Source organism: Sapajus apella, unplaced genomic scaffold (genome assembly GCF_009761245.1).
Source record: "Sapajus apella isolate SASKATOON/1434 unplaced genomic scaffold, GSC_monkey_1.0 scaffold24, whole genome shotgun sequence".
NCBI classification, from domain to species: Eukaryota; Metazoa; Chordata; class Mammalia; order Primates; family Cebidae; genus Sapajus; species Sapajus apella.
In genome coordinates this window covers 14,072,069-14,096,256 of record NW_022436964.1, presented here as the reverse complement: position 1 = coordinate 14,096,256, position 24,188 = coordinate 14,072,069, and the positions used below count along the sequence as shown (strand labels likewise).

The following is a 24,188-nucleotide window of genomic DNA, read 5'->3' as shown; positions in this document are numbered from 1 at the left end:
TGGAAACTGGCTCATATTTACATGGAGACAGAGCATAGAAGATCATTCTCTGAAAAGGCTGTTTATAGATGGGGTTCATTAAGTTAAATATCAGTAAGGGAGTTGCCATAGAAACTGGTGATACCTTAATGACTACAGGCCACAGATCACGGTTATTACAGTATAGGTCATTTAAAAAGGGGATTTGCACTTTAAATGAGAGATAACTTCCTGAAGATCTTGAACAATTCAATACGAAGTCTTCAGTGGTGGGTCAGTAACTTGTGTTTAGTAGCTAAAGCCATGTCCTAATAACATGAACACAGTTAACAATTCTTCATCTTGCCAGCTCCAGGATTATGTTATTTTTGATGATTAAAGGTCTGTGAAGAGAATTCATGTGCTTTGACATTACACATCCATGGGGAGAGCTGCAACCTCCACCTCCCGGTTCAAGCCATTCTCCTGCCTCAGCCTCCCACGTAGCTGGGATTACAGGCACCTGCCACCACGCCCAGCTATTTTTTGTATTTTCAGTAGAAGTGGAATTTCACCATATTGGTCAGGCTGGTCTTGAACTCCTGACCTCAGGTGATATACCCTCCTTGACCTCCCAAAGTGCTGGGATTACAGGTGTGAGCCACTGTGCCGGACCCATTTTGCCTCATTTTAATGGGCACCAATTTACTGCCTACTTAAGAAATAATGGCTAAAGTTTGCATACTACCACAGCTCATTACAAATAGTTTCAGCATTAGATTCTTGGCGTCCTTCACTACTTAGTGCATCTCTTCAGTGGCCTGGAAAGTGTGAGATGAATTTATGAAAACTACATGAATCTACTAACCAGTGGTGCTTCCTGACAGTCAAAACTATTTTGTTCTTACTAAGTTTAAGGTGCTTCTTACAATTAGGAAGATTCCTAGTTGTGAATATATGAATATTGAGGTACAACTCTGGAAATATTATTGTACAGACAGATAATATTTTAATATATTATATTTTTGCATAAGGAAATGTGATTAGAAATCTTTGAGCTATTTAGGAGCAGAGTGAGCCCAAGAAAATACCTAGGGATGACATTTGAAAATAAACACATCTCATTTTAACTAGAGTATCTCTTAGGTCTTCTACAGAGGCAGATATTTTGGATATTGCCTTCATGTTATAGAGTTAGGAGAAATTATCTATTCAAGACAACCTAACTATAACTGGAATGTATCTGACCTTACTTGTAAATGGGTAATAAACTCAGAGATCTTTTACTGAAAATTTGTGATGTACCCAATTGGTGAATGCCAAACCCAATGCAAACCAATCCTGTATGCTATATATATTTCTGCCATTACAATCCTGCATCGAAATTGATGCCCAGGGAAGCATTTGGAAATACGAAGTACCACACAAGCTATTAAACAGCCGACATGCAACAAGATATTTCACTTCTAAATGCTTATGATTCTCTAGACAGAAAGAAATTCCTTGAAAGATGGCTTGGGTCCTTCACTGAGGTTGGAACATCCCAAGGCATATGTTTCTAACGCACTTTGGAACTAGGCAAGGGTAAAAATAACATGAATTTCTTAAATGTCTTTTTCTCTATTACCAGTTTCTATGGCAACTCCCTTACTGATATTTAACTTAATGGACCCCCTCTATATATAGTCTTTTCATATTTAAAGGTAATAGCAATACTCTAGAATAAACATGCTTGTATATTTGATCTTGGCATGTGAAATTTTAGCAAATCTGGCTGCAGATAGGGTGATGTCAAGACACTGAAAATATAGAGTTTGGATTAATGAGAATGCCTTCCTCAGATAGTGCTAAAAAAATTGAAAACTGATGGTGCATAGCATATCTTTTCCTAGGGACTGAGAATGCAGAGTCTATTAAATTAATATGGAAAACCACATTTTTTTTCTGTTTTCAATACTGCCAGATGAATCTCTTTTGTACATTATCAATGCTCCATTATTTTCACAGCAATCCTGTACTAGCCCCCATCGATTGGCCTTGATTTTGGGCATTGCCTTCTTGCTTTGCTTTTCTATCTAGTAATCAGAGGACAAAGAACAGAAGCCAGGCAGTGGATGAGTGGATTGAATGGGAAATCTTTTAAGCCAGCCAAAGAAGTCACTGTGGCATGTGTACTGAAAACACTCATAGTGTCCACCCTATCCACTCTCCCCTATCAGAAAACAGACCTGTCCACAGCATAGAAGGGGCAGCCTTCCTTGACTTTTTTCAAAGCTGGCTGAACTTACATGGATATCAGACCTGCAGTGAGCCAGATTTGCTTTCCTGGAATTGAAGCGGAGGTCCTGAGCCCAAGGCCAGTAACTGGGAGGTGGGCTTCCAGGGCACGCATACTTGGGAGTGAAGCCTCTGTTAGTGGCGGTCCTCGGGACCAACCATGTGAGGAAGGTAAGTCAATGAGCAAAAAAGCTGTATGCAGGTAGAAAACAAAGGAGCAGAGGGCACTGTGGAGGGAGAGATTACCGGGAGAGGGGAGAGGAAAGGAAGTAGTATGGGGGAGGAGGGAGGGAGAGAGGGGAGAGAAAAGAGTGAGAATCTATGAAAGAGACAGCAGGAGAGGGAGAGAATAACAAAGAATGAAAGAGAGCAGAGAAGAGAGAGGGGATCTATGAAAGAGAGGGAGGGGAAGAGAATAAAAGGGGGAGAGAGAAGAAGAAAAAAGGGAGGTGAGACAAAGGGAGACAGGAGGGAGAGAAGGAGGTGGAGGGAGAGAGCATATTAAAATAGTTGGGCTTATTGGTGACTTTTCAGGCCTATTTATAGTCACTTGGCTGTGGTTCCTGCAGAGAGTCCCCTATTCACCAGAGGTAGGCAAAGTTTTTTCGCATAAAGGCTACATAGTAAATATTAATATTCTAGACATTGCAGGCCAAAGGGCAAACTAGAGAAAATTGTTCAGGTACTTATATAGGAAGAGAGAGAGAAAACATTTCTACACAATTTCGTGTAATTAAAATTCAAAATACAACTGAATATATACATGTTTTAAAATACAGACTTACTAATAAAAATGGAATTTTCGTATAAATGCTGATATTTGAATTTCATTTAGTTTTCATGCCACAAAATATTATTCTTTTATTTCCCAACATTTAAAAAAATAAAAGAACTTCTTAGCCCATGAGCTAAATAAAAATAGTGTGGGCTATAATTTGCCAACCCTTCCTATAGACATGTTTCTACCTCCTTATAAAACATACCCATTTGTGGCTGGACACAGTGGCTTATGCCTGTAATCCCAGAACTTTGGGAGGCCAAAGCAGGAGGATCACTCGAGGCCAGAAATTCAGGATCAGCCTGGGCAATATAGCAAGAATCTGTCTCTACAAAAAATATTTTTAAAAATTAGTGGAGTTTGATAGCATGTACCTGTCGTCCCAGCTACTCAGGACCCTGAGGTGGGAGAATCACTTGAGCCTGGGAAGTTGAAGCTGCAGTGAGCCCTGATGGTGCCATTGCACCAAAGCCTGAGTGACAGAGTGAGGCCTTGTCTCAAAAAAAAAAAAAAGAAACATGTAGCCCTTTATGTACTTTACATGAGTTTATCATGATCAAACATTCCTCTCTCTCCAGCCGTCCCTCTGCTTGCTTTAATGGCAGTCTTCACCTGTCCTTTATCCTGAAGGTTCACAGGAGCTGTTTTCTAACTACAAAAACCTGGCACAGAGGGAGTACAGACAGTCCCTCACTTAGAATGATTCAGCTTGCAATTTTTCAACTTTACAATGATGTGAAAGTCATACATATTTAGTAGAAATCATACTTCTAGTAGTCATATAGCCATTTGTTTTTTATTTTCCATAAATTACATGGAATATTCAACACTTTACTATAGAATAGGCTTTGTGTCACATGATTGCTCCCATGTGTAGGCTCAGGTAAGTGTTCTGGGCATGTTTAAGGAAGGCAAGGCTGTGCTGTGATATTGAGCAGGTTGTGTATTAGTTGTATTTTCAATTTAAAGTTGTTTAACTGGACATAACCCCATCATAATTCAAGGAGCATCTGTACTTGCACTTGAGGGTCCTTCATACGAGAATTTAAAGTAGCAGATTTTCCTTTTTTTTTAGTGGGGCTTTAAGATGAACAATTCAGGTCAATGCTGAGTACAGGCCTAATACCCTATTTAGTATCAGGAGGGGTTTCCTTTCCAGCATAACTGAAGATTGTGTGGGAAGGCTGTTTACTATATGGGAAGCTACTCTGCATCTCTCACATAAAGAGAAAAGGAGTCACCTGTGTGGTTTCTCAAGAAACTTTACCCTGACAACGAAGGGTTTAGATCAGATCTTCTCAAAGGTCTAAGACCCATGGCAGAAAGAGCAGTCACTCCTCTTTGAATATTCCCAGCTTCTGGAGAGCAGTACCACCTTCCACATTCTAGCGAGGTTGGGCCTTTTGCCTGATCCCTTCCTGGCACTATGGACCCCAAGACTCACTTGACTGCAGTGGGCCTTCCTAGAAGGGCATATTCACCACATCCATCTCCATCCTGCACTCTGGACCCCTTGACCAGTCTCACTCTCTCAGAGGAGGCTTTTCCTCAGGTTTTGAGCTGCCTGTTTGCAACTGGGCAGAATCTGCCATATTGTCATTCTCAGTTTCTGCTTTCTAGGTCCAAACTGCCTCTGCCCATCTGCCTGCTGGCTTCCTATCTACTCCGGCTTTTCCTGATTAACTCCCAGCATGTACTGCTCTATCTATTTTGCCTCCCTGCTACTGTAAACCCTCACAGCCTTGCTGGACTCTATAGAGCTAACAACATATAAGCTGGAACCACGCATATCCTAGAAGGGCAGAAATGGATCTTGATATACAGTATACTGATACACAAAAAGTATATAGTTGGCCTTATGTATCTGTGAGTTCCACATCTGTAGCCTCAACTGGATCAAAAATATTCTGAAAAAAAAAAAAACAAAAAACAAACAAAAAAAACCATTTCTGTACTGAACACATACATACATTTTTCCTTGTCCTCATTCCCTAAACAATAAAATATACCAGTGATTGATGTAGCATGTGTATTACTTTAGGTACCATAAGTAATCTAGGGGTTATTTAAGGCATCTGGAAAGGTGTGTGTAGCTTATATGCAAATACTATTTTACACAAGGGACTTGAGCAATCTCAGATTTTCCTATCTTTGGGAAATTTCGAACCAATCCCCCATGGACATTGAGGGATGTTTGTATATTGATATTCTATACAGTATTTAATATATAGAGTAGGTATATAAATCACAAAACTGTTTTGAATAATAAATGAATTATTATTTATAAAGCACTTAGGCCCTGGCCCTTAAGAGTTTCATGCTTAAACGCAAGTATAAAGATGCTTATTTATATTTATTAAGCTTATACAAAGTTTCTGCTTTAAATGTATAAATGATTCATGAAAAGAAAAGAAAAACGAATGCATTTTACACATTTAAACTGAAAGAAGGCTCTGGCAAACAAGTAATTTGAAATAGCCTTTTCCAAAGTTTGAATACTCTCTCATGCAGACTGGTAACATGCCAAGAAAGCCAAATTCCTTTCTCGTATCCAAAAGGCTAAAATTTTCTGCGTTGGGATAGGTGGCCTTTTGTATCACTCCCGGAATGTCTTTCCCCAGGGGCCTCTCCTTATTCATCAACCAGCTTGTTAAGTCTTTTAGTTCTGTGGGTTAGAAGGAGATATGAATGCTAAATAACAAAATCCATAAACCAACTCCAAGTGTATTATATACTCAGAAGCTAACTTAGCTTTTTACATAATCAATGGGAGCAGTTATTCCCTTATGGCCAGATGGCTCTGATTGAAATATTCTGCTATTAATGTCAATACATTACCAGGACATCCAAGCAGCATTTTTTTGGAATAATTTCAATAGAAAAAGGATGGCCAATCCCATGGGCTGTAAGACAATTATTACTTTCGTAAAAGGGAAAAGCCAGCATTATTTTCTTCGGAGCCATTGTTTGAAGGCTGAATGTTTTAATGTAATTGATCTAAGTCTACAAGAAAACTCCCCAAACAAAGCTATAGTCTTAGTCTCTGCTCTGTGCAAAACCCACATCAAAAGTCAGACCTTCCCTTCTCAAATGTAAGGTAATCAGAGGGTTTCAACTCATTTTACTTTATAATACTCTACCCATACTCCGCTGCAAACATTCCAGGATCTAAGTCCACAGCCCATACAAGTTGGCTTCTTGACAAAATTAATAAGGAGCAAAACAGCTAAGAGAATTATGGATTGAAAAATCACAGACAAGACCTGGTCCATGATTCAGGGAAAAGCTGGGAAGGAAGGTGAATGGTTACAGTTAGGGAAATGGTATGTATATTAATTTGCTTTTTCCAAATTATAAAAATCATTTTTTTCTTTGTACCTACTGAGAGAGACAGCAATTACTTCTACCTGTTCCAAATGCAAAAAGCTCGATTTTCTCTTCAAGGAATTTTGTTTTTGATGTTTCTTCTGTGAGAAACTTATATTCATCCTTCAGGTCCCGGGTTTAAAGATATTCTCATTGTGTGTTCTCATAGCCTTTTCTTTTTCAAAGAAGTACATGCCAATAAATATACTTTATAAATTTGTCAATCAACTATGATGGTATTAAAGAAAAAATTCTGATAATCTCTTATGTATATCTTTTGAAGTTTTATCTCATGAATTACATGAATAATGACTTATGATGGGGGTTTTGAACAGAGAAGAGATTTCTAGGCATCTCTTTTCTCTGTTGGATATTTATTTCTGTATTCCCAACATATCATATAATATTCCACATGTAGTAGTTGCTCACTGACATTTGGGGTACAAAGGAAGGCAGGGGACTAGGCATGGTGGCTCATGCCTGTAATCCCGGAACATTGGGAGGCCTGGGCAGGAGGATCACTTGAGCCCAGGAGTTCGAGACCAGCCTGGGAAACATAGGGAGATCTTGTCTCCACAAAAAATTTTAAAAAAATTAGCGGGGGAAGGTGGTGTGTGCCTTTAATTCCAGATACTTTGGAGGCTGAGGTGGGAGGATTGCTTGAGCCTGGGAGGTAGAGGCTGAAGTGAGCTGTCATTGTGCCACTGTGCTCCAGCCTGGGTGAGTGAGATCCTGTCTCTTAAAAAAAAAAAAAAAAAAAAAAAGGCAGATAGGTTACATGACAATGTAATTATTTCCATAGAAATTTTAAAATGATTTATGAGAGGATACTTCTCCCCTCAATCAACTGACCTGAGATCCAAGGTAGACCGACGTGATTTAAATTCTCATGAAATCAGGATTTATACCAAATGCCCAGTTTCTCATTGCTCATTGGTTTTCCTGTGGGCTACTGAGATTTCTTCCTAACTGACTTCCCTGCCTCTATAATGATCTTCCCTTAACTGCTAGTTGTTACTCACAAATATAGTCTTTCTGTAAAAATATAATGGGTTCCCACTGTTTTCAGGAAAAGCCCACCCCTTTAGTGTGATATACAAGACTCTCCTTGTTTTGCACCCAACCTTCATCTCCCCATCTCCTTCCAGAGCTCTCTCTCTGTCTCATCCTAGTCTCACCAGACTATCCTCACCACCTTCCATGCAGGATGATTTTTAAACTTTCCCTTAGCCATACCAATTTTCAGATGAGTATCTTTCCTCACTCATGGTCTCAGGAGGAGGAATTTTTCCTACGCACACCCTTGGGCTTTCTCTGCCCCTTTACTCACTTGGCCACCCAGTGAATTTGAAAAGACTGACTGGGTTTGCCCAGCTCTGCCTGGCTCTGCTTCCTCTTGGCAGCTGCCTGCCTGCAGAGAACTGGAGATTTCCCAGCTCCTCCAGAAACCCAGACCCTGAAGATATGCAGTAAGGTGAGGAGGTAAAGACTCACCCTGGGATTCTGCCCAAATTTGGAGTGTCATTAAGCCTACTTGGCCAATAAAACTAAAGTCCCATCTGTTCACTTGTCCCCTATAAGTAATTTTCAATGATATCTTGGGTTCCACCAAGTATTTCTTTTTTTCTCAAATTGGTCAGAACTTCGATGCAGAAAAGGGGTACTATTTCTTTATTTCCTGAGATAGGGTCTTACTCCATCATTCAGGTTGGAGTGCAATGGCATGATCTTGGCTCACTGCAGCCTCGACCTCCCAGGCTCAAGAGATCCTCCAACATCATCCTCCAGAGTAGCTGAGACCACAGGCAGGCACCACTACGTCCAGCTAATTTCTGTATTTTGTTAGAGGCAGGTTGCCCAGGCTGGTCTAGAACTCCTGGGCTCAAGTGATCTGCCTCCCAAAGTTTTGGAATTACAGGTATGAACCACCATGCCTGGGCCCCTGGGAGTACCATTTATTTCAGCCCATCAGAGACCCCAAAGTCAAACTTTATTGTGTTACCAGTTCCTGAGGGCCTTCCTAACTTCCTCAGCAAGTACTAATCATTTATTACTTTATGGTCCATTTTTTTTTTAAAGAATATCTTTTGGTGATTATTGTATTCTGCCTTGCTTTAAGGAGCGCTTCTTTCACTTAACTGTAAGTACGCTCATTCTCACAGACTCCCCAGCCCTCTCAGGTAACATTCTGATTCCAAGAGTGCCTCACACTCAAAAGATAGTTTAAACACATGCTTATGAAATAAAACAAAAATAAAAGGTACAATACTTAGGATCCACACCTCAGGACTAGAAGAGCTGAAGGGATAGGAATAACATAATAATCATAAGGGATTGCCTGTCATACCTCAACACTGTTGGGAGGTATCCTGCTGAAATGGAGATGACAGCCACTTGAGTGACCTCATGGTGTCCTTTTATGGGCCTTAACTATGGGGCCTCAGCTGTGGTCAGAGACCTACAGAAGAACATGCTGAGTTCCTTGGGTGGGTATTTCCATTTCACCTGTCCATCTGGATTATGTCTGAAAGAGCCCAGATTCTTAGGGATTCGAACAGCCAGTTTCAGTTCAGCTGTCCCGCACTTTTAAAACGAAGCCTCGCTATTTCTCAGAATTTAACCCAGCTAAAGTGACAAAGTGTCTCGACCACCAGGGAGAAATACATTAACAAAGGTTTACATTCTTCCCCTTGCTGGAAGGATGTCTACAAAGCTATTATTTCCTCCAGCTGAAATGAACAGAAACTATATGCCTGAAATGGGAACCTAATTCTGTTCCTCCTGAGGTGATTGGTATGTTTTCACAGCTCAAGTGCTGTAAGCTATGGATGACCTTCATTCACAACCAAGATCATTAAAATAACCATTATCATATATGAGACAAAGGAAAGGCAATCATTATTCTGAACCTAGTAATGGTATTTCATCCAATTTCTGATCCACAGTTGGGAAAAGTGATAAATGGTTATTTGATTATCTGGGCATCTTTTCCCAAAAATAATTTGTTAAGTCTAATCTGATCAAATCTTTACTGTGACTAAATCCGCGGTGAGAAATATGGGTGACAATGTTGTGGGGAACCTTCTTTCTTCTGGAAAAGGAGCTCCCTCCATGTTTGCATGCACAGGGAGCTCCATTCTAGCCGCTTGTCCTTACTTCTCTCCACATCTAGAATTGAACAACCTGTTTGGTGGTGACTATTGTCTGTTTCTTCATTGGGTAGAGCTGATCCTGCAGTAATGGGAACATTAGCTTGTTTCTTCCTTTTCCTCCAGGGTCCAGTGCCAGTCAGTCATCTTGGTAAAAATGTCTGCTACAGACCCAACTTTCTTCTCTGGTGAGGTGTCTTAGAGCTGAGGCAGGACAGCAAATCCATTTGACTGTCACACTAAGTCATTAACTCCAACAAATTCATCACTAATGAAAATGATATTTTGATCTTCACCTGCCTGACTGTGGTGTCTAGCTCTCAATTTGAAGACCTGATACTTGATTATAGCCAGTCAAGAGTGGGATACAATTTACTGGATCTCTCCAAACTCCAACACCATGAACTGCAATACAGTCATTTCTGTTTCTGACATTCACTTTCAAGCAGCATTGAACAAACTTGAGCTTCTGGTTCAACTCTGAACATGAACTTTTTTTTTTCAAGTACAACTATGATTTTCTCTGAAAGGCAATTTTTCTTGATGTCCTTAATATGCTTCTTACAGAGAAAAAACCAACTGCAACATGGCAACATGTTAAAAAAAGAGAATTACAAATGGAACCAGAACAAAGTTGCTTGTGAATTTCTGGGTTGTAGTGAATGATTTAATGTAATGAAGTCCACTGGGCCAATTGAATGTAGATAATTTCTCTCTCCCTAAGGAGAAGTAGTCATTGCTGAGCACCTGCCAGGTATAGGCACTTAGCCAGATGGGTGGCATATCTTACCCAATCTGCTCAACAACCTTCTGATAGAGATATAGTTGACCCTTGAACAACATGGGTTTGAACTGCATGGAGCCACTTATATGCAGATTTTCTTCTACCTCTGCCAGTTCTTGAGACAGCAAGACCAACCCCTCCTCTTCCTCCTTCTCTTCAGCCTACTCAATATGAAGATGATGAGGATGAAGACCTTCATGATGATCCACTTCTACTTAATGAATAGTAATATATTTTCTCTTCTTCTTCCTTATGATTTTCTCTTCTTCCTTATGATTTTCTTAATGCGATTTTCTTTAACTTACTTCATTGGAAGAATACAGTATATAATACACAAAATATCTGTTAATTGGTGGCTTATAACTTCTGATCAACAGTGGGCTATTAATAGTACTTTTTTTTAAGCAGTCAAAAGTTATGCATGAGTTTTAGACTAATTCTCTAAGTCCAGCATTGTTCAAGGATCAACTATATTGTTATTTCCATTTTACGGTTAAGGAAACTGAGGCATAGAGGGTAAATTGCAAAATTCACACAATTAATAAGTATTAGAACTGGTTGCCAGCAAAGTCCTGTTAGGAAGTTTACAGTCTGAATTCTTGGTGCACTACTGAGTTGTCTCTCACCAAGGTGACCATATAATTTATCATACAATCAGGACATATCTGCAAGTGAAGGGGTCATCATTAATAATTACTCTGGGATGACAGGTATAAACTAGAGGTTTTTAATCCCGAACAAACCAGTATATACAGTCCCTCTACCTTGCTCATATCTTAGGGTCTCAAACTGGTTTCTGGTAGCTTTTAAATATAGACACCAATCTCAAATTTTTAAAACAGGGCCTGAGTTTGTTCATTGTTCCTTTGTTCTTCTCTTCCTGGCTTAAAAGGACCAAGACTCACTGTTTAGCTGTTTCCTGGGATCAGGTTTCTCGCTCCATCTAAATCACAGGTGTTCATTATCAGAGCTATTTCTTTCTCTAGCTACACAGAGAAATGAAACTCCAGGGAAGGATTAGATCATTAAGCAAAGGAAAACTGGAGCAATATAGCAGCACCTGCATAAATCTTATAAGGGGAAAATATAAATTAATTTTTTTTTTCACATTCTAGCATATCCTCGATGGTGCTGGAAATAAATCCCTTCTTTTGTTCTCTCTTATAAATGAATGCCTCATCCAGAAATAGAAAGATGAGGAATCAGGAGACAGCCATGGCCCAGAGACACGCGACGGGTGCTTTGGATCCTTAATCACTGGAGTAGTTAGCCCCATACCTCCTTTGTCCTGTCTGTGAAACATCTACTTGACTTTATTCTACTGCTGCCACCAAAGATCTATTTGAATGCAACAGTAAGGGCTAATATCATTATTGCAGAAAGTAGACTATCTTAATGTTATGAATAAGAAAGTGGCACTTTAAGGACTGCTCTTAAAAACCCCAATTCTAATGTGCAAAAACTAGTTTGTTCATTGAAAGTATCCCAAGAGGGGGTGTGTAGAAATCTAAACTTCAAATGGCTCTCAATTTTAGCATGCATCAGAATTCTCTGAAGGAGGAGTTATTAAAACACCCACAGTACTGGACCCCATCTCCAGAGCTTCTGATCAGCAGGTCTAGGATAAGACCTGAGAATGTGCATTTCAAGGAAGTTTCCAAGTGATGCTATTGCTGCTGGTTTCAGGACCATACTTTGAGAACCAGTGCCCTAGCATAAAGCCAAAGGGAAAGGAGATTTTTGTCTATAAAAAGAAGTGAAATCTAAAATGCGCTTCCTGGAGCAAATTTATGCAAAAGTCCATGGAATGAGATTGAAACACCCATGAACAATGTTTCTTCCAGAAGTCTATTTTAAAGTCTAAACCAGGCATCAACAAATATTTTTCTGTAAAGCATCAAATAGTAACTATCTTCAGCTTTCAGGCCAGATAGCCTCTGTTGTAACTACTCAACTCTGTGGTTACAGTGTGAAAGCAGCCAGAGACACTATGTGAAGAATGCGCGTGACTAAGTTGCAATAAAGCTTTATTTATAAAAACAGATAATGGCATGCTGGATTTGGCCCACTAGTTGTAGTTTGTTCATCCCTGGGATTAACTAATGAGGTAAATTACATAAGGCAACATATATTAGTCTGTTAAAGCCTGTGTGCGCCTGTGATCAATGAGAAACTAACCAAGTTGGAAACCTGACTGTGTAAGCCAATCTTTGATGCCTATTTTGGTTGTACAGGATTGATAAAATAAGCGCCCTTATTATAGAGGCAAAGAGTGGGAGATACGAACTCTTCTTGCAATTCAGTCCCTAAGACTAGCTATTTGGGACTATTTGAAAACAAATGTGCTACGATTTCACCCTATTTTAATAGGGGTTTCACGGCACTAGTAAAAATTGCTTAGCTATATATTTAGTACTTTTAATATTTGGTGCTTTGTCTAAAAGTAAAGAATATCTTTTCTATGTAGCAGGGTAATTTATTGAGTTGTTAATTAATTCAGATTTTGTTTTCCATTTGTTTTTCCTTCTCCTCATTTCAAAAGAGGCCACTGGGGTGTCTATTCCCAGGAGTGGTTTGTATTGCTGGCTAGAGCTGCTAGAAAATAGAACTTGCCTGGAGAACTTTTGTAAAAACAAAACAAAACACCCAAGTCCACCAATTTTCTGAAGGGGAAGAAGAGAAGAGCAAGTGTCTTTGATGGGGGGAGAAGGGGGAGCAGATGAGATGAGGAAGAAAGGGTCCAAGCCGTGGATGGAGAGAGAAGAAGGGACTCTCTGATAGTCAGTCCCCAGGTCTCTTCCTACTTAGGCTGTCAGTAGCATTTGACACAGTTGGCCATTTCATTCCTTCCTCTTGGAAATACACTCTTCACTTTGGCTTCCAGATAGTGATGAAGGAAACCAGAATATTCCATTCTAAAATATGCCTCTTTGACATGAATATTTTTAAGCTAGGAGCAGCTGCAGAAAGGGCTGTCTGGGCTGCTCTTTCTTACCTATATATAGCAAGCCATAACAATTCCTGGAGAGCTTCTGCCTTGCCTTTGTTTACCCAAAAGCAAGACAGAGAATTACAAAGACAAAAGGTTTTTTACACTCCTCACTCCCACCTCTCCCACCTGAAAACAAAATAGAAGTTCTCTTTGAACAGACCTTTATCAGCTCAGAAAGGAGCTAGAGTGAGGAAATTTTACTCCCCATCAATTTATCGTCCCACATTTCCCCACCTCTAGGAGCACAGGACTGACGTCCTGTTTGCCTTGTCACTTTCCCAAAATGTACTATTCTGGCCGGGCGCGGTGGCTCACGCCTGTAATCTCAGTACTTTGGGAGGTGGGGGAGGGTAGATCACTCGAGGCCACCAGTTTGGGATCAGCCTGGCCAACAGGGGCAAAACTCCATCTCTACTCAGAAAAAAAAAAATTAACTGGGCATCGTGGCAGGGACCTGTAATCCCAGCTACATGGGCGGCTGAGGCAGGAGAATCACTTGAACTCAGGAGGCAGAGGTTGCACTGAGCCAAGATCGTGCTACTGGGCAACAGAGCAAGACTCCATCTCAAAAAAGAAAGTACTGTTCTTTGTTGGATATGCTATGTAAGAGACTTTTAAACCACTACTTTTGAACACATCCCCCGCGTGATGTGCACTGCATGTGTTAATAAAGTTGTTTTTCTCTTGTTAATTTCTTTTGCTATAGAGGTTTGTCTCAGCTACAAACTTTATAAGGGTTAAAGGAAATTCTATTTCCTCCCTTTCAGTGCTCTCTCCTCATTTCTCTCTTACCTCGCTAGCTGCTTCTTCCTCTCCTTTGCTAGTTCCTCCTCACCTACCTGACATCTAACACTAAGAATGTGCCAAAACACAGTTCTTGGTTGCCTTTCCTCCCCTCCCCTCCTCTTCTCTCCTGTTCCCCACGATTCTATTTGAAATTTTGTCTACTTCCCTGCACTCCTTTTCTGCCTTCTCTTTTTTCTATCTCTCCTTAGCCCTTATCACTATTCAATACACTATATATTTGAGTTATTTTCTATCTTCTCTGCAAATGCAAGCTCCGTGAAGGCAGGGATTACACAGGCAGCCTGTCTTAGGGGGGCTGCTGTGAAGTCCACCATGGGATGCTGAACCTGAGGGTGCTGAACCCTGCACGCCAGTCATGCCAGCTGCAGCCAGGATCCCACTGGCTTACTTTGGCATGGGAGTAGCAGAGATACCCACTTTGCAGAGATCAAGCAAGCTTGGACAATTATTTTATCAGTGGTTACTTTGGCTGACAAAAGTTAAGAGGCTCTTTCTTAACTTTTCAAGTACTCTGTAAGCATGAGAGAAGGAGCATGATCATGAAAGAGAGAGAGGAGAAACGCAGAGGAAGGAGGGCAGGGGGGCAGAGAAAGAGAGAGAAGGGGAAAGAGAGAGAGAGACCTAATAAAAGTTAAGATTGACTTTACCAAAAATCAGGTGGAAAAGGTCTTGGATTTGTTTGAATAAAAGAAAATGTTTATTATGTGACATTTCCTACATACCTAAGTTTATGAACAATAATTCATACACCCCATAATAGTTCTTATGACTTGAATAATGAAAAATAAAACAAATCCCACTTTACATGTGCAAAAATAGAATCTAAGAGTGAAAATACAAAGATGAAGTGAACTTTCTACTTCTCCCCAAACTCTTCATGTGGGCACGCCGTGTCTAATTGCTGCTTGTTTCTCAAAGTCCCCCAGGATTTTATAATAAATTCTAATGTGCCCCAGAGTTAGTGTGCACTTCCTTTGTTCTCCCTCTGGGTGGAAGAAATGGTGCTAATGAGGAAGGGCTCAGTTCAGATTTGTTTGATGACCAGAAAAGCTGACTCTTCAATCTTTTCCTCCCTGTTTTAGCACAGGCACACCTGTTTTTAAACCCTGCCTTGTTCCAGCAGGAATTGCCCAGAACCCCATGTGAACCCAGAGATGCCAAGGCTCCTTAGCCAATGAGAGTTCTTGATTCCTTTGCCTGCGATTTAAAACTTGAATGTTTGCCTGCTGGGTTGCAGCACGTGAAACTCATTATGCAGCTTTGAAACCTGGCCTCCAACACAGAATGAGAACAGCCTGTTCAAGAGGAGAAGGGCTGTTTGTTTCAGCCATGAGTGCCAAAACAGAGAGAGAAAAAAATAAACTGCTTCCTTATTTGGCCATTTTAGAGCATAAAATCTCTATTTTCTTCATTTCTCAAGATTAGGGGTTCATGATCTTGAGCTGAGGGTTCAAGGTTAAAAGGTTTTTGGGCAGGTAATCATGCCTGTAATCCCAAAACTTTGGGAGGCTGAGGCAGGGGGATCACGAGATCAGGAGTTCGAGACCAGCCTGGCCAATATGATGAAATCCCATCTCCACTAAAAATATAAAAATTAGCCAGGCATGGTGGAGTGTGCCTGTAGTCCCAGCTACTCGTGAAGCTGAGACAAAAGAATCATTTAAACCCGGGAGACAGAGATTGCAGTGAACCAAGATCATGCTACTGCACTCCAGCCTGGGAGACAGAGTGAGACTCTGTCTAAAAAAAAAAAAAAAAAAGTTTTTAAATAAACAACTTTATTAGTGACATCTGGGAGCACTATGTATAGTCAATTTCCAAGCCTATATGAATGATTCTTCGCTTTTACATCTAGCTTCAATGACTTGACATATAAATAATATTTTGAAGAAACAAATTATTATAAATCCTAGGAAGGGACTTTGAAGGATCCTGTGATAAATTCCCTGGTCTTAAGATAATTATCTCAAACAAATTAAAATCTCAGCTCACTTTTTTTTTTTTTAAGATTCCCAGGGAATGAGACACCTTATCTGCTCTAAATATATCTCACTATAAAACTGTTGATCATGGCAGAAAAGTGCTCAGTAAGCGTAAGTTTTCTCATTAATTTTTTGTGTGTTCTTCTAAAGTTAGCCATGCATTTCTACTGAATGCATTGATCCTAATCTGGAATGAAAAGCAACCACGGGCAATCATCATTTTGAATAAATGAGGGAAAATCAATAGTTATTTCTTATTCCATGGAAATGGAAATACTGAAGCCATGGTGCATTGGCTGTGACAAAATATGTAGCTTAAGATTCTCTAAATTCATAAGATAAAAATGATTTAACAACAATCATGATTCAACAGGAACACAGGTTTCTCAGACTAAATGCTTTTATGCCCATGAATTGGAAGCATGCGTGATGGTCTTTGCCTGTGCACGTTCCTATTTATCTTTTCTGAGTCTTTCTATGTCATTATTGTTTTATGATTTGTCCTCTTAAATAGCTTTTAGTATCTAATCCCTTCTATTACATCTTTGTGTCAGGCTGGAAATCAGAGCTAAAAATAAAGCCAGGAAAATCAAAGAGTGGTATTTATAATAACAACTTCCTGAGCACCTACTTGCATAGGCCAGGCACTATGCTAGGTTTTCAGGATGACAATAATGAATAAGACATGGCTGTGCTCTATAGGACCTCACAATCTACAGAAGATGGGAGACTGTGAAGACTCGACTCTACCAAAAGGAGCCGTGTGTGGGAGAGGCTGATATGGAGTGCTGTAAGAGCATGGAGGATGTGGTGAAAGTGGGCCTGGGAGGATACTGGGGATGAGTTCTGGTAAGATTACAGAGAGAAGATTTTTAATCTGAGACCTACAGGAAATGTAGGTTTTCGCCAGATAGGTAGAGTGAGGAGAGAATGAAATTTTAGCAAATGTCAGAAAGTGACAAAACCACATCCAATAGGGTATATCATTTAAGGGAAACTGTAAGTATCTTGAAATGGGTGGGACATATGACCTACATGGTGCTATGTTAGGTGAAGAAGCTATAAAAACAACAGATGAAAAATGTGAGAGGTCTTTCAGTTAGCAATGAAATAAGGAAGATACCGGGTCCTATCAAGACAACAGGTTCCTATGTTATGCTAGGAACCTATGATACCTGACCATCAACAGTAAACTTTGCTGACTTTAAGACCAAAATGCCAGTCAAACATTTGAAACCCAAATCTTTCTAATCTGAAAAAGGAGCCCCAAATTCTTCCCTGAATGTAAAAGTGTCTAAGAGATCTTAGAATGGTGGACAGCTCTCCTGTTCAGACCTTCTTGTTTACAAGAACCAGTCCAGTTCCTGAACAACTATTTCCAATGCAGAAAAGTCTCTGCTGAAAAAGAGGGGCTTTATCTTCAATAGGAAAACGGGTGAGATAAACATGACAAGCAAATACCAAGAAACCAGTTTCACTAAAATTTGTTCTGTTCCCTCAACGTTTTTTTTTTTTTTTTTTCGCTTCATTATCTTTATTGACAAAGTAACTTTTCATTAACAAGCATGACAAATACTTCAGTTACACAGCCAACTGTGTCAAGTCATTTTATAAAATGAAATGGCAGGGGTATAGATTGTGTTGTTTTCTCCATACAAACTATTCTTTAGAGGGAAGACCCTCTAAAGTGCAGGAAAAGCTTTAAAATGTCCAGTTGAGAGGATCTAAAAAACGGCATCATCACAGTCTAAAGTGAACTGATCATAAATGTGGTATTTGCGTTTTGGAAGGCCTTTCCCTTGACTGTTTAAGGCAGTGGAAAGTTTGTGTGAGTGGGCTGAACACATTACAGCACCCTCAGAAGGAAACAACACGTTCTTGATCTACAGTTATGTGTTGCATAATGACACTTTGGTCAATGACAGACCACAAGTACAATGGTGGTCCCATAAGGTTATAAAAGAGCTGTAAAGTTCTGTCACCTCATGACATCTTGATGATCCTGACCCTGTGCAGGCCTCATTTAATGAGTGTGTTTATGTCTTCATTTTTAATAAAAAAAAGTTTAAAAAGTAAAAGGATAAAAAATTAAAAACAGAAAAAAGCTCATAGAATAAGAAAATATTTTCATATAGCTGTATAATGTGCTTATGTTTTAAGCTAAGTATTACTGCAAAATAGTCAAAATGTTTATAAAAATTAAAAAGTTTACAAAGTAAAAAAGTCAGCTAAGGTTATTTTTGAAGACATAAAATGTTGAAAATAAATGTAGTATAGCCTATAGTGTTTATACAGTTTATAGTAGTGTACAAAAATATTCTAGAACTCACTGACTCACCCAGAGCAACTTCCAGTCCTGCAAGCACCATTCATGGTAAGTGCCCTATAAAGGTGTACTATTTTTATCTTTTATGCAATGTTTTTTCTGTGTCTTTTCCGTGTTTAGACACACAAATACTTACCATTGTGTTACAATTGCCTACGGTATTCATTAGTGCATAGTAACATGCTGTATAGGTTAGCCTAGGAGCAATAGCCTGTAACACGTAGCCTAGGTGTGTAATAGGCTATACCACCTAGGTTTATATAAGTACACTCTATGATGTTCATGACAAAATTGCCTAATGATTCATTTCTGAGAATACAGTATCCCCACCGTTAACTGATGCATGACTGTCTATTTAACCGGTCCAGAGGAATCTTCACTTCCTTTTCAAGTCACATGGTTTGGACCCAGAATTATTAGTCTTTTAGAGTTTATTTCACTCCTTCCTACTTCCAGAGCTCCCATAGAAGAAGTTCTACTATGACCTTTAACATATAGTGTTCTTAATCTCTCTCATGGGACAGTTATGGGCCCAGTGATGGAAAATTTCATGTCATGGTTATTCCAATGCATTTGATGATGGTGCAATGATCAAAAGAGATGCCAGTGATGACAATTGAACGTCCCTTTGCCTTCCCAGCCTCCTTCATATATTCTCAGGCATAGGATGACAAAGGGAAGTCCACGAGTCACATGAAGAAAGACTGTAGCCATGGGTACACAATCAGGAGGTCCTCTGCTTGTCTCCACCCCCCCACCCTCCTCTCCATCACCCTGTCCTATTTCTTCCTAATGTTGTTTCTCCACCATCTTGCAACCACCACCATCTTCTTCCCAAAGTTTTGCTTGATGACTCATTCCAACCAAACCAATGCTCAACCTGTATCTGGCAGAGTTGGTGCTCAAATAGTTGCTGGATGAAATAATGATCCTCAAACTCTCCAAACTAACAAAACTCTAGGGGACCTTTTTTTTTTTTTTTTTTTTTTTTTTTTTTTTTTTTTTTAATGAGACAATGCTTCCATTCGTAGGATGAAAGGAGAAGATGTTTTGAAAATTACGTCAGTCTAGGTTTGCACCAAGCTGTCCCACTAACTGGACTTAAGGCAAGGGCTTAACCTCTTGGTGATGCTATTTCATCAACTATAAAAAAGTAAGATAATAAACCCTATTTGAAGGGTTTTTGTGAGTATTAAAAGAGATAGCATATATGAAAATGACTGGCAGAGTGCTTGGTACCTAAATAAATGCTTATTCCCTCCCAGTAGTATCCCAGAAGTGTTGCCAAGTTGTCTTACGAGGTATCTTTAGGATAACAAATAATAGGGAGTAACTTATTTCTGATGTGGTTGAATGTCAGAAGAGATAGAAATAAAACAACAGTCTTAGGGAGTGATATTCTTAGGAAATTATAAAGGAAATGAAGACTTCTGCGGTTAATTTCTCGGCTGGAGTGTAAGAGGAAATTCAAGTTGTTCATTAATTATACTTACCAATTGAGTCTAATTGGCAACTACCCCAAAATGAATAAAACAAGCGGGAGTCAAGAGAGAAAAACGGCAGGCATCCTGTCAAAAAATAAAATCTTTGAAATTTCTACAACCCTATGGTTGCATACACATTTTATTAAAGCAGATGGATTACTCTATGTAAATTTATATATGTGACGGCAACTCAAGTTGCACACTGAAACCTATGTAGAGCATCACCCAGCCCTTCTGCACCAGCTGTATCTTGTGTCATCACTCCTCAAACTGGACAGGTCCTTAAAAATCATAGACCTTTGCTGGAGGAAGTATCTTTCTTTATTCTTTTTAGCCTGGATAGCTGCTATAGTGTGGAAAGGGTCAAATGTTAGTATCTTTTAAGTGCTTGTACTGATGCTTAGCACTGAGTAAAACCTCAAGAAATGTTAGTTGTTGTTATATTAATTGTAATGATAATTATGAATCTTTCAATTCTGTGTTTTCCAGGACAGGACAGGAATTGAATTTTTTCCTTTCCTCCTTTTAATAACATTTTCCTGATTTCTAGAGAATTAAGTGCTCTATTTTCAAGTGTTGAGCTACTTTTGACTTAAAAGAACTATCCATTTTGAGGCTAATCTACCCAGTTTCTTTTCTTTTTAAAACAAGAATTGAAACAAAGCTCAGGTGTTACTCAACATGCATAATATTATTTACTGGACTGATTCCTCTTTCTCTCTCTAGCTAAGGTATAGATATAAATATGTCTGTTGTCTATGACTGGATCTACCTAGCTTCCAAAAAAGTCATCAAAACCACATCAGTATAATTGACAGGCTGTCTACCAATTTGGTTATTCTTTCCCAATCTGGGAGATAAATTTAATGGTAAAATCACATTCCTGGAGTTGCTAAGCAGGCTAGCTTTTGGTCACATGGCTCTGATTTCAAATCTAGGCCTTGGAGGAGGACCCCATGAGTATGAGCAGCTCTGCTCTGCCTTCATTTTGTTCCTTCCTTAGAAACAGCATTAAGGCAAGACCTCAGATCCTCAAGTTAGGTCTCTGGACCCTTGCTTAGCTTCCTAGGATTAAGCTAGACTTCTAGAGCAGCCTCACTTGTGGTAAATATTAGAAGGTAGGAGTTTGGCAGCTGGTAGCTGGCTGGTGAGAGGCATGTAGGAACTCACCTACTTTTCATGAAATATCAGCATCACTTGGTATATGTCAGTGCCCATACCCTGGCAAAGCTGCCTTCTTGTAAGAATGCACTTACTACGGAAAACACAAAGCAATATCCCTGGAAGCATAGACTCTAAGGGTTGGTTCCTCTGGATTCTCAATAGTTTGTAAAGTAGTCAGCCAAGAGTAACTACTGTACATTCTCAAGAAAGTTCCTAATTAGTGTGTTTCTGAGGACATAAATTCAGCTTTCAAGCCTATACTCCTCAGGCCATTCTACCACTGTGTATGGCAATTAGACGGCTGGCTTAATATTATCTGTAAAGCTTCAAATAGGCAACACCACAAACACTCCTGGATATTTAGTACAAGTACCTGTTTATGGAACCAAGCACAAAATTGGCTTAGCTATGTCTTTCCTGCAGAGTGAATAGCATGCTGCTATTTTCAGCTTATTTTTCCCCCAATTATCAAACCCTAATGAACAAAAAGTTAAATAACACTTCAGTGAAGGTCAACCAGGGTGAGATGAGTGGTAATACGGTTAAAAAATGGAAATCTCTGGATAGCAGTGTTGTGTCCCCAAATTGTCCTAATATTTTCTTAATTACACTTCAGGACACAATAGAAAAAAAATGGTCTTAAGGGGAAAAATTACGAAAAAAAAGCAAAACTAATGTAGTGCCACAAGGCTGGGCAAAGAACAGCAGACTGGGAGTTCATAGTTCAGGTTCAGATAAAAGCTCTACCAAGGTAATTCACATAAAGAATTTAGTTCAAACCTGTTACTGTGATTTTTTAAAAGTGGCTTTCCTATCTGCAGGATGAAAGAAATGAGCTAGGTGATGCTCATTGCCTGAATTCCTGTGGCACTTTGTATCACTAAAGGGCACTTAGCATTTACTGCTTTGAACTATTCATGATAGCAAAGACATGGAATCAACCCAGGTGTTCATCAATGGTGAATCGGATAAAGAAAATGTGATAGATATATACCATGGGATACTACACAGCCATAAAAAAGAATAAGATCATCATGTCCTTTGTAGCAATATGGCTGTAGTTGAAGTTGGAGGTCATTATCCTAGGCAAATTAACATAGAAAACCAAAGTGATAAGTTGTCACTTATAAGTGGGAGCTAAATCTTGGGTGCACACAAACATAAAGACAGAAATAATAGACACTAGGGACTCCAAAATGAGGAAAGGGCTGAAAATCTTCTTATTGAGCACTGTGTTCATCATCTGGGGTGATGGGATCAATAGAAGCTCAAACCTCAGCATCTTGTAACAAACCTGTATATGCACCTCCTGAATCTAAAATAAAAGTTGGAAAAAAACCCACTTGCTGCTTTGTAATGCAGCTCTTTGCATACAGAGAGCACAGTGGTTGAGGCATAGGCTAAGATGCATACTTCTTGAGTCTGCTACTTACTAGCGGTCTGACCTTGTGCCTCTTTGTGCTTCATTTTTTTTCTTACTGGTAAATGGGAGTAATAAAAGTATCCCCTTAAAGATCGTCATAACAACTAAATCAGTTATTTTTTATAAACTGGTTAGAATAGCACTCAATCAACACTATTATTATTATTTGTAAGACTAAGCTCTTCAACTATGCAGCTATACCTTATTTATCTTGCTATCCCTACAGTGCTTTAAGCATGACAGATGCACAAGCAAATACGGTAAAGAAAGTGCTTAATAAAAAGTACTGTCAAGAGAAAATATAACAGAGAGCAGTCACAATTTATTTTAAATGACAGATATTCTGAGTTCTTATTTTTGCCACATCTTAAAAAGCTGAAGAAGTTTGACATGTATTTAGCTTCCACATGAGGTGTCTTAGAAGTACAGTGGGGTAGAGTACAGAGAGAAGCATGTTTTTCCATGGTGAGCATGCAGATATTACTGACCGTAAAACCAGCAGTGAATGAGCTGCACCATAACGGGAGGTAGGACAATGGGGGAAGGGAGCTGGACTTTGGGGTGCATAGGGACATGATGAAGGAGCACAATGGACAATGTTAGCTCTACTAGATTGTTCTCATGATAGGGATGTAAACATGGGACATTTTCAATATCTCCAATATAATAAGATACCTGGTTATAGCTAAGAATTGGGAATACACCTGGGCTTTTAGTCATTCACCAACTCTAAAGGGGAAAGATAATTTTGGTTCTGACTTCAGCCATTATGTTACATTGGTCTCATCAGTTTTATACACATCCTTTATATGTGATTTGAGAATATTGTTCTCTCTGATGTCCTTAACCAGCCTCTCTTACATTTTCTGACTTGACTTTATCCTTTTGTTTTAAAAGGAGTAGAGGATTGCCAGAAGTGAGCAAGAGAAGAGAAGGATGTCAAACACAGCTGTGGGGACGCCTGATCCACAGGTCAAGAATGATATTCATACCCTTGAGGTAGAAAGGTACCCAACACCCATGCCCCGTGAACAGACTACTTTCAAAGGTTTTCTTCCCTTCCCTCTCTCCCTTCGTCCTCTCCACCCTCTTTCCTTCCCCCTCCCTTTCTTTCCTTTCCTTTCTTTCTTTCTTTCTTTCATTATAAAAGCAGTATTTTCTCATTGTAAAAAACAACATCAAGCTTTTAAAGGTATAAAGTGAAAAGTGTCACTCCCTGTATTTTCTCCCCCACCTCAAGTCTCACTCTGGAAACTGTAACTAATCAATGCTCACCTGTGTCCTTTCAGATATTTTATAAGCATATATATGTAATTTTAAGAAAATATGTGATTATGTGAACATACAGTTGAACATAATGTGAACATATAGTTGTACTGTTGTACAACTTATAACTTGAGAAAAATAAAACATACCCTCAGATATCTTCTATATGAGCCCAACAGAGCTATTACATTATTCATAATAATTCCAGACTATTTCACTATATGTTTAGATATAATTTGTTTCAACAGTTGTTTACTGATGGATCTTTAGTTTATTTCCATTTTATTACTGTAAATAGTATTGTGGTAAATATATGTAAAATGAATTCCTAGAAGCAAAATTATGGGGCTTAAGGGTATATACATTTCATGTTTAAGAGGGGTAGCCAAATTGTCTTCCAAATAAGATTGCCCAACTAATGTACCCACAAAA

The 24,188-nt window shown here is 39.2% G+C and overlaps 1 protein-coding gene across 20 annotated transcripts in view; it reads right to left on the bottom strand.

Annotated features, from left to right (window-relative positions):
• Positions 1–24,188, bottom strand: part of TRPM3 (transient receptor potential cation channel subfamily M member 3) — a 921,715-nt gene that overhangs the window by 258,758 nt on the left and 638,769 nt on the right. For 3 of the 20 annotated variants that reach the window (XM_032290719.1, XM_032290721.1, XM_032290722.1), the window contains exon 7: positions 19,913–19,987. The exons of the other annotated variants lie outside the window; for them this stretch is intronic. In XM_032290719.1, the coding sequence (XP_032146610.1) occupies positions 19,913–19,987 (75 nt within the window). The remainder of the gene's footprint in view (positions 1–19,912; positions 19,988–24,188) is intronic. 20 annotated transcript variants of the gene reach the window in all.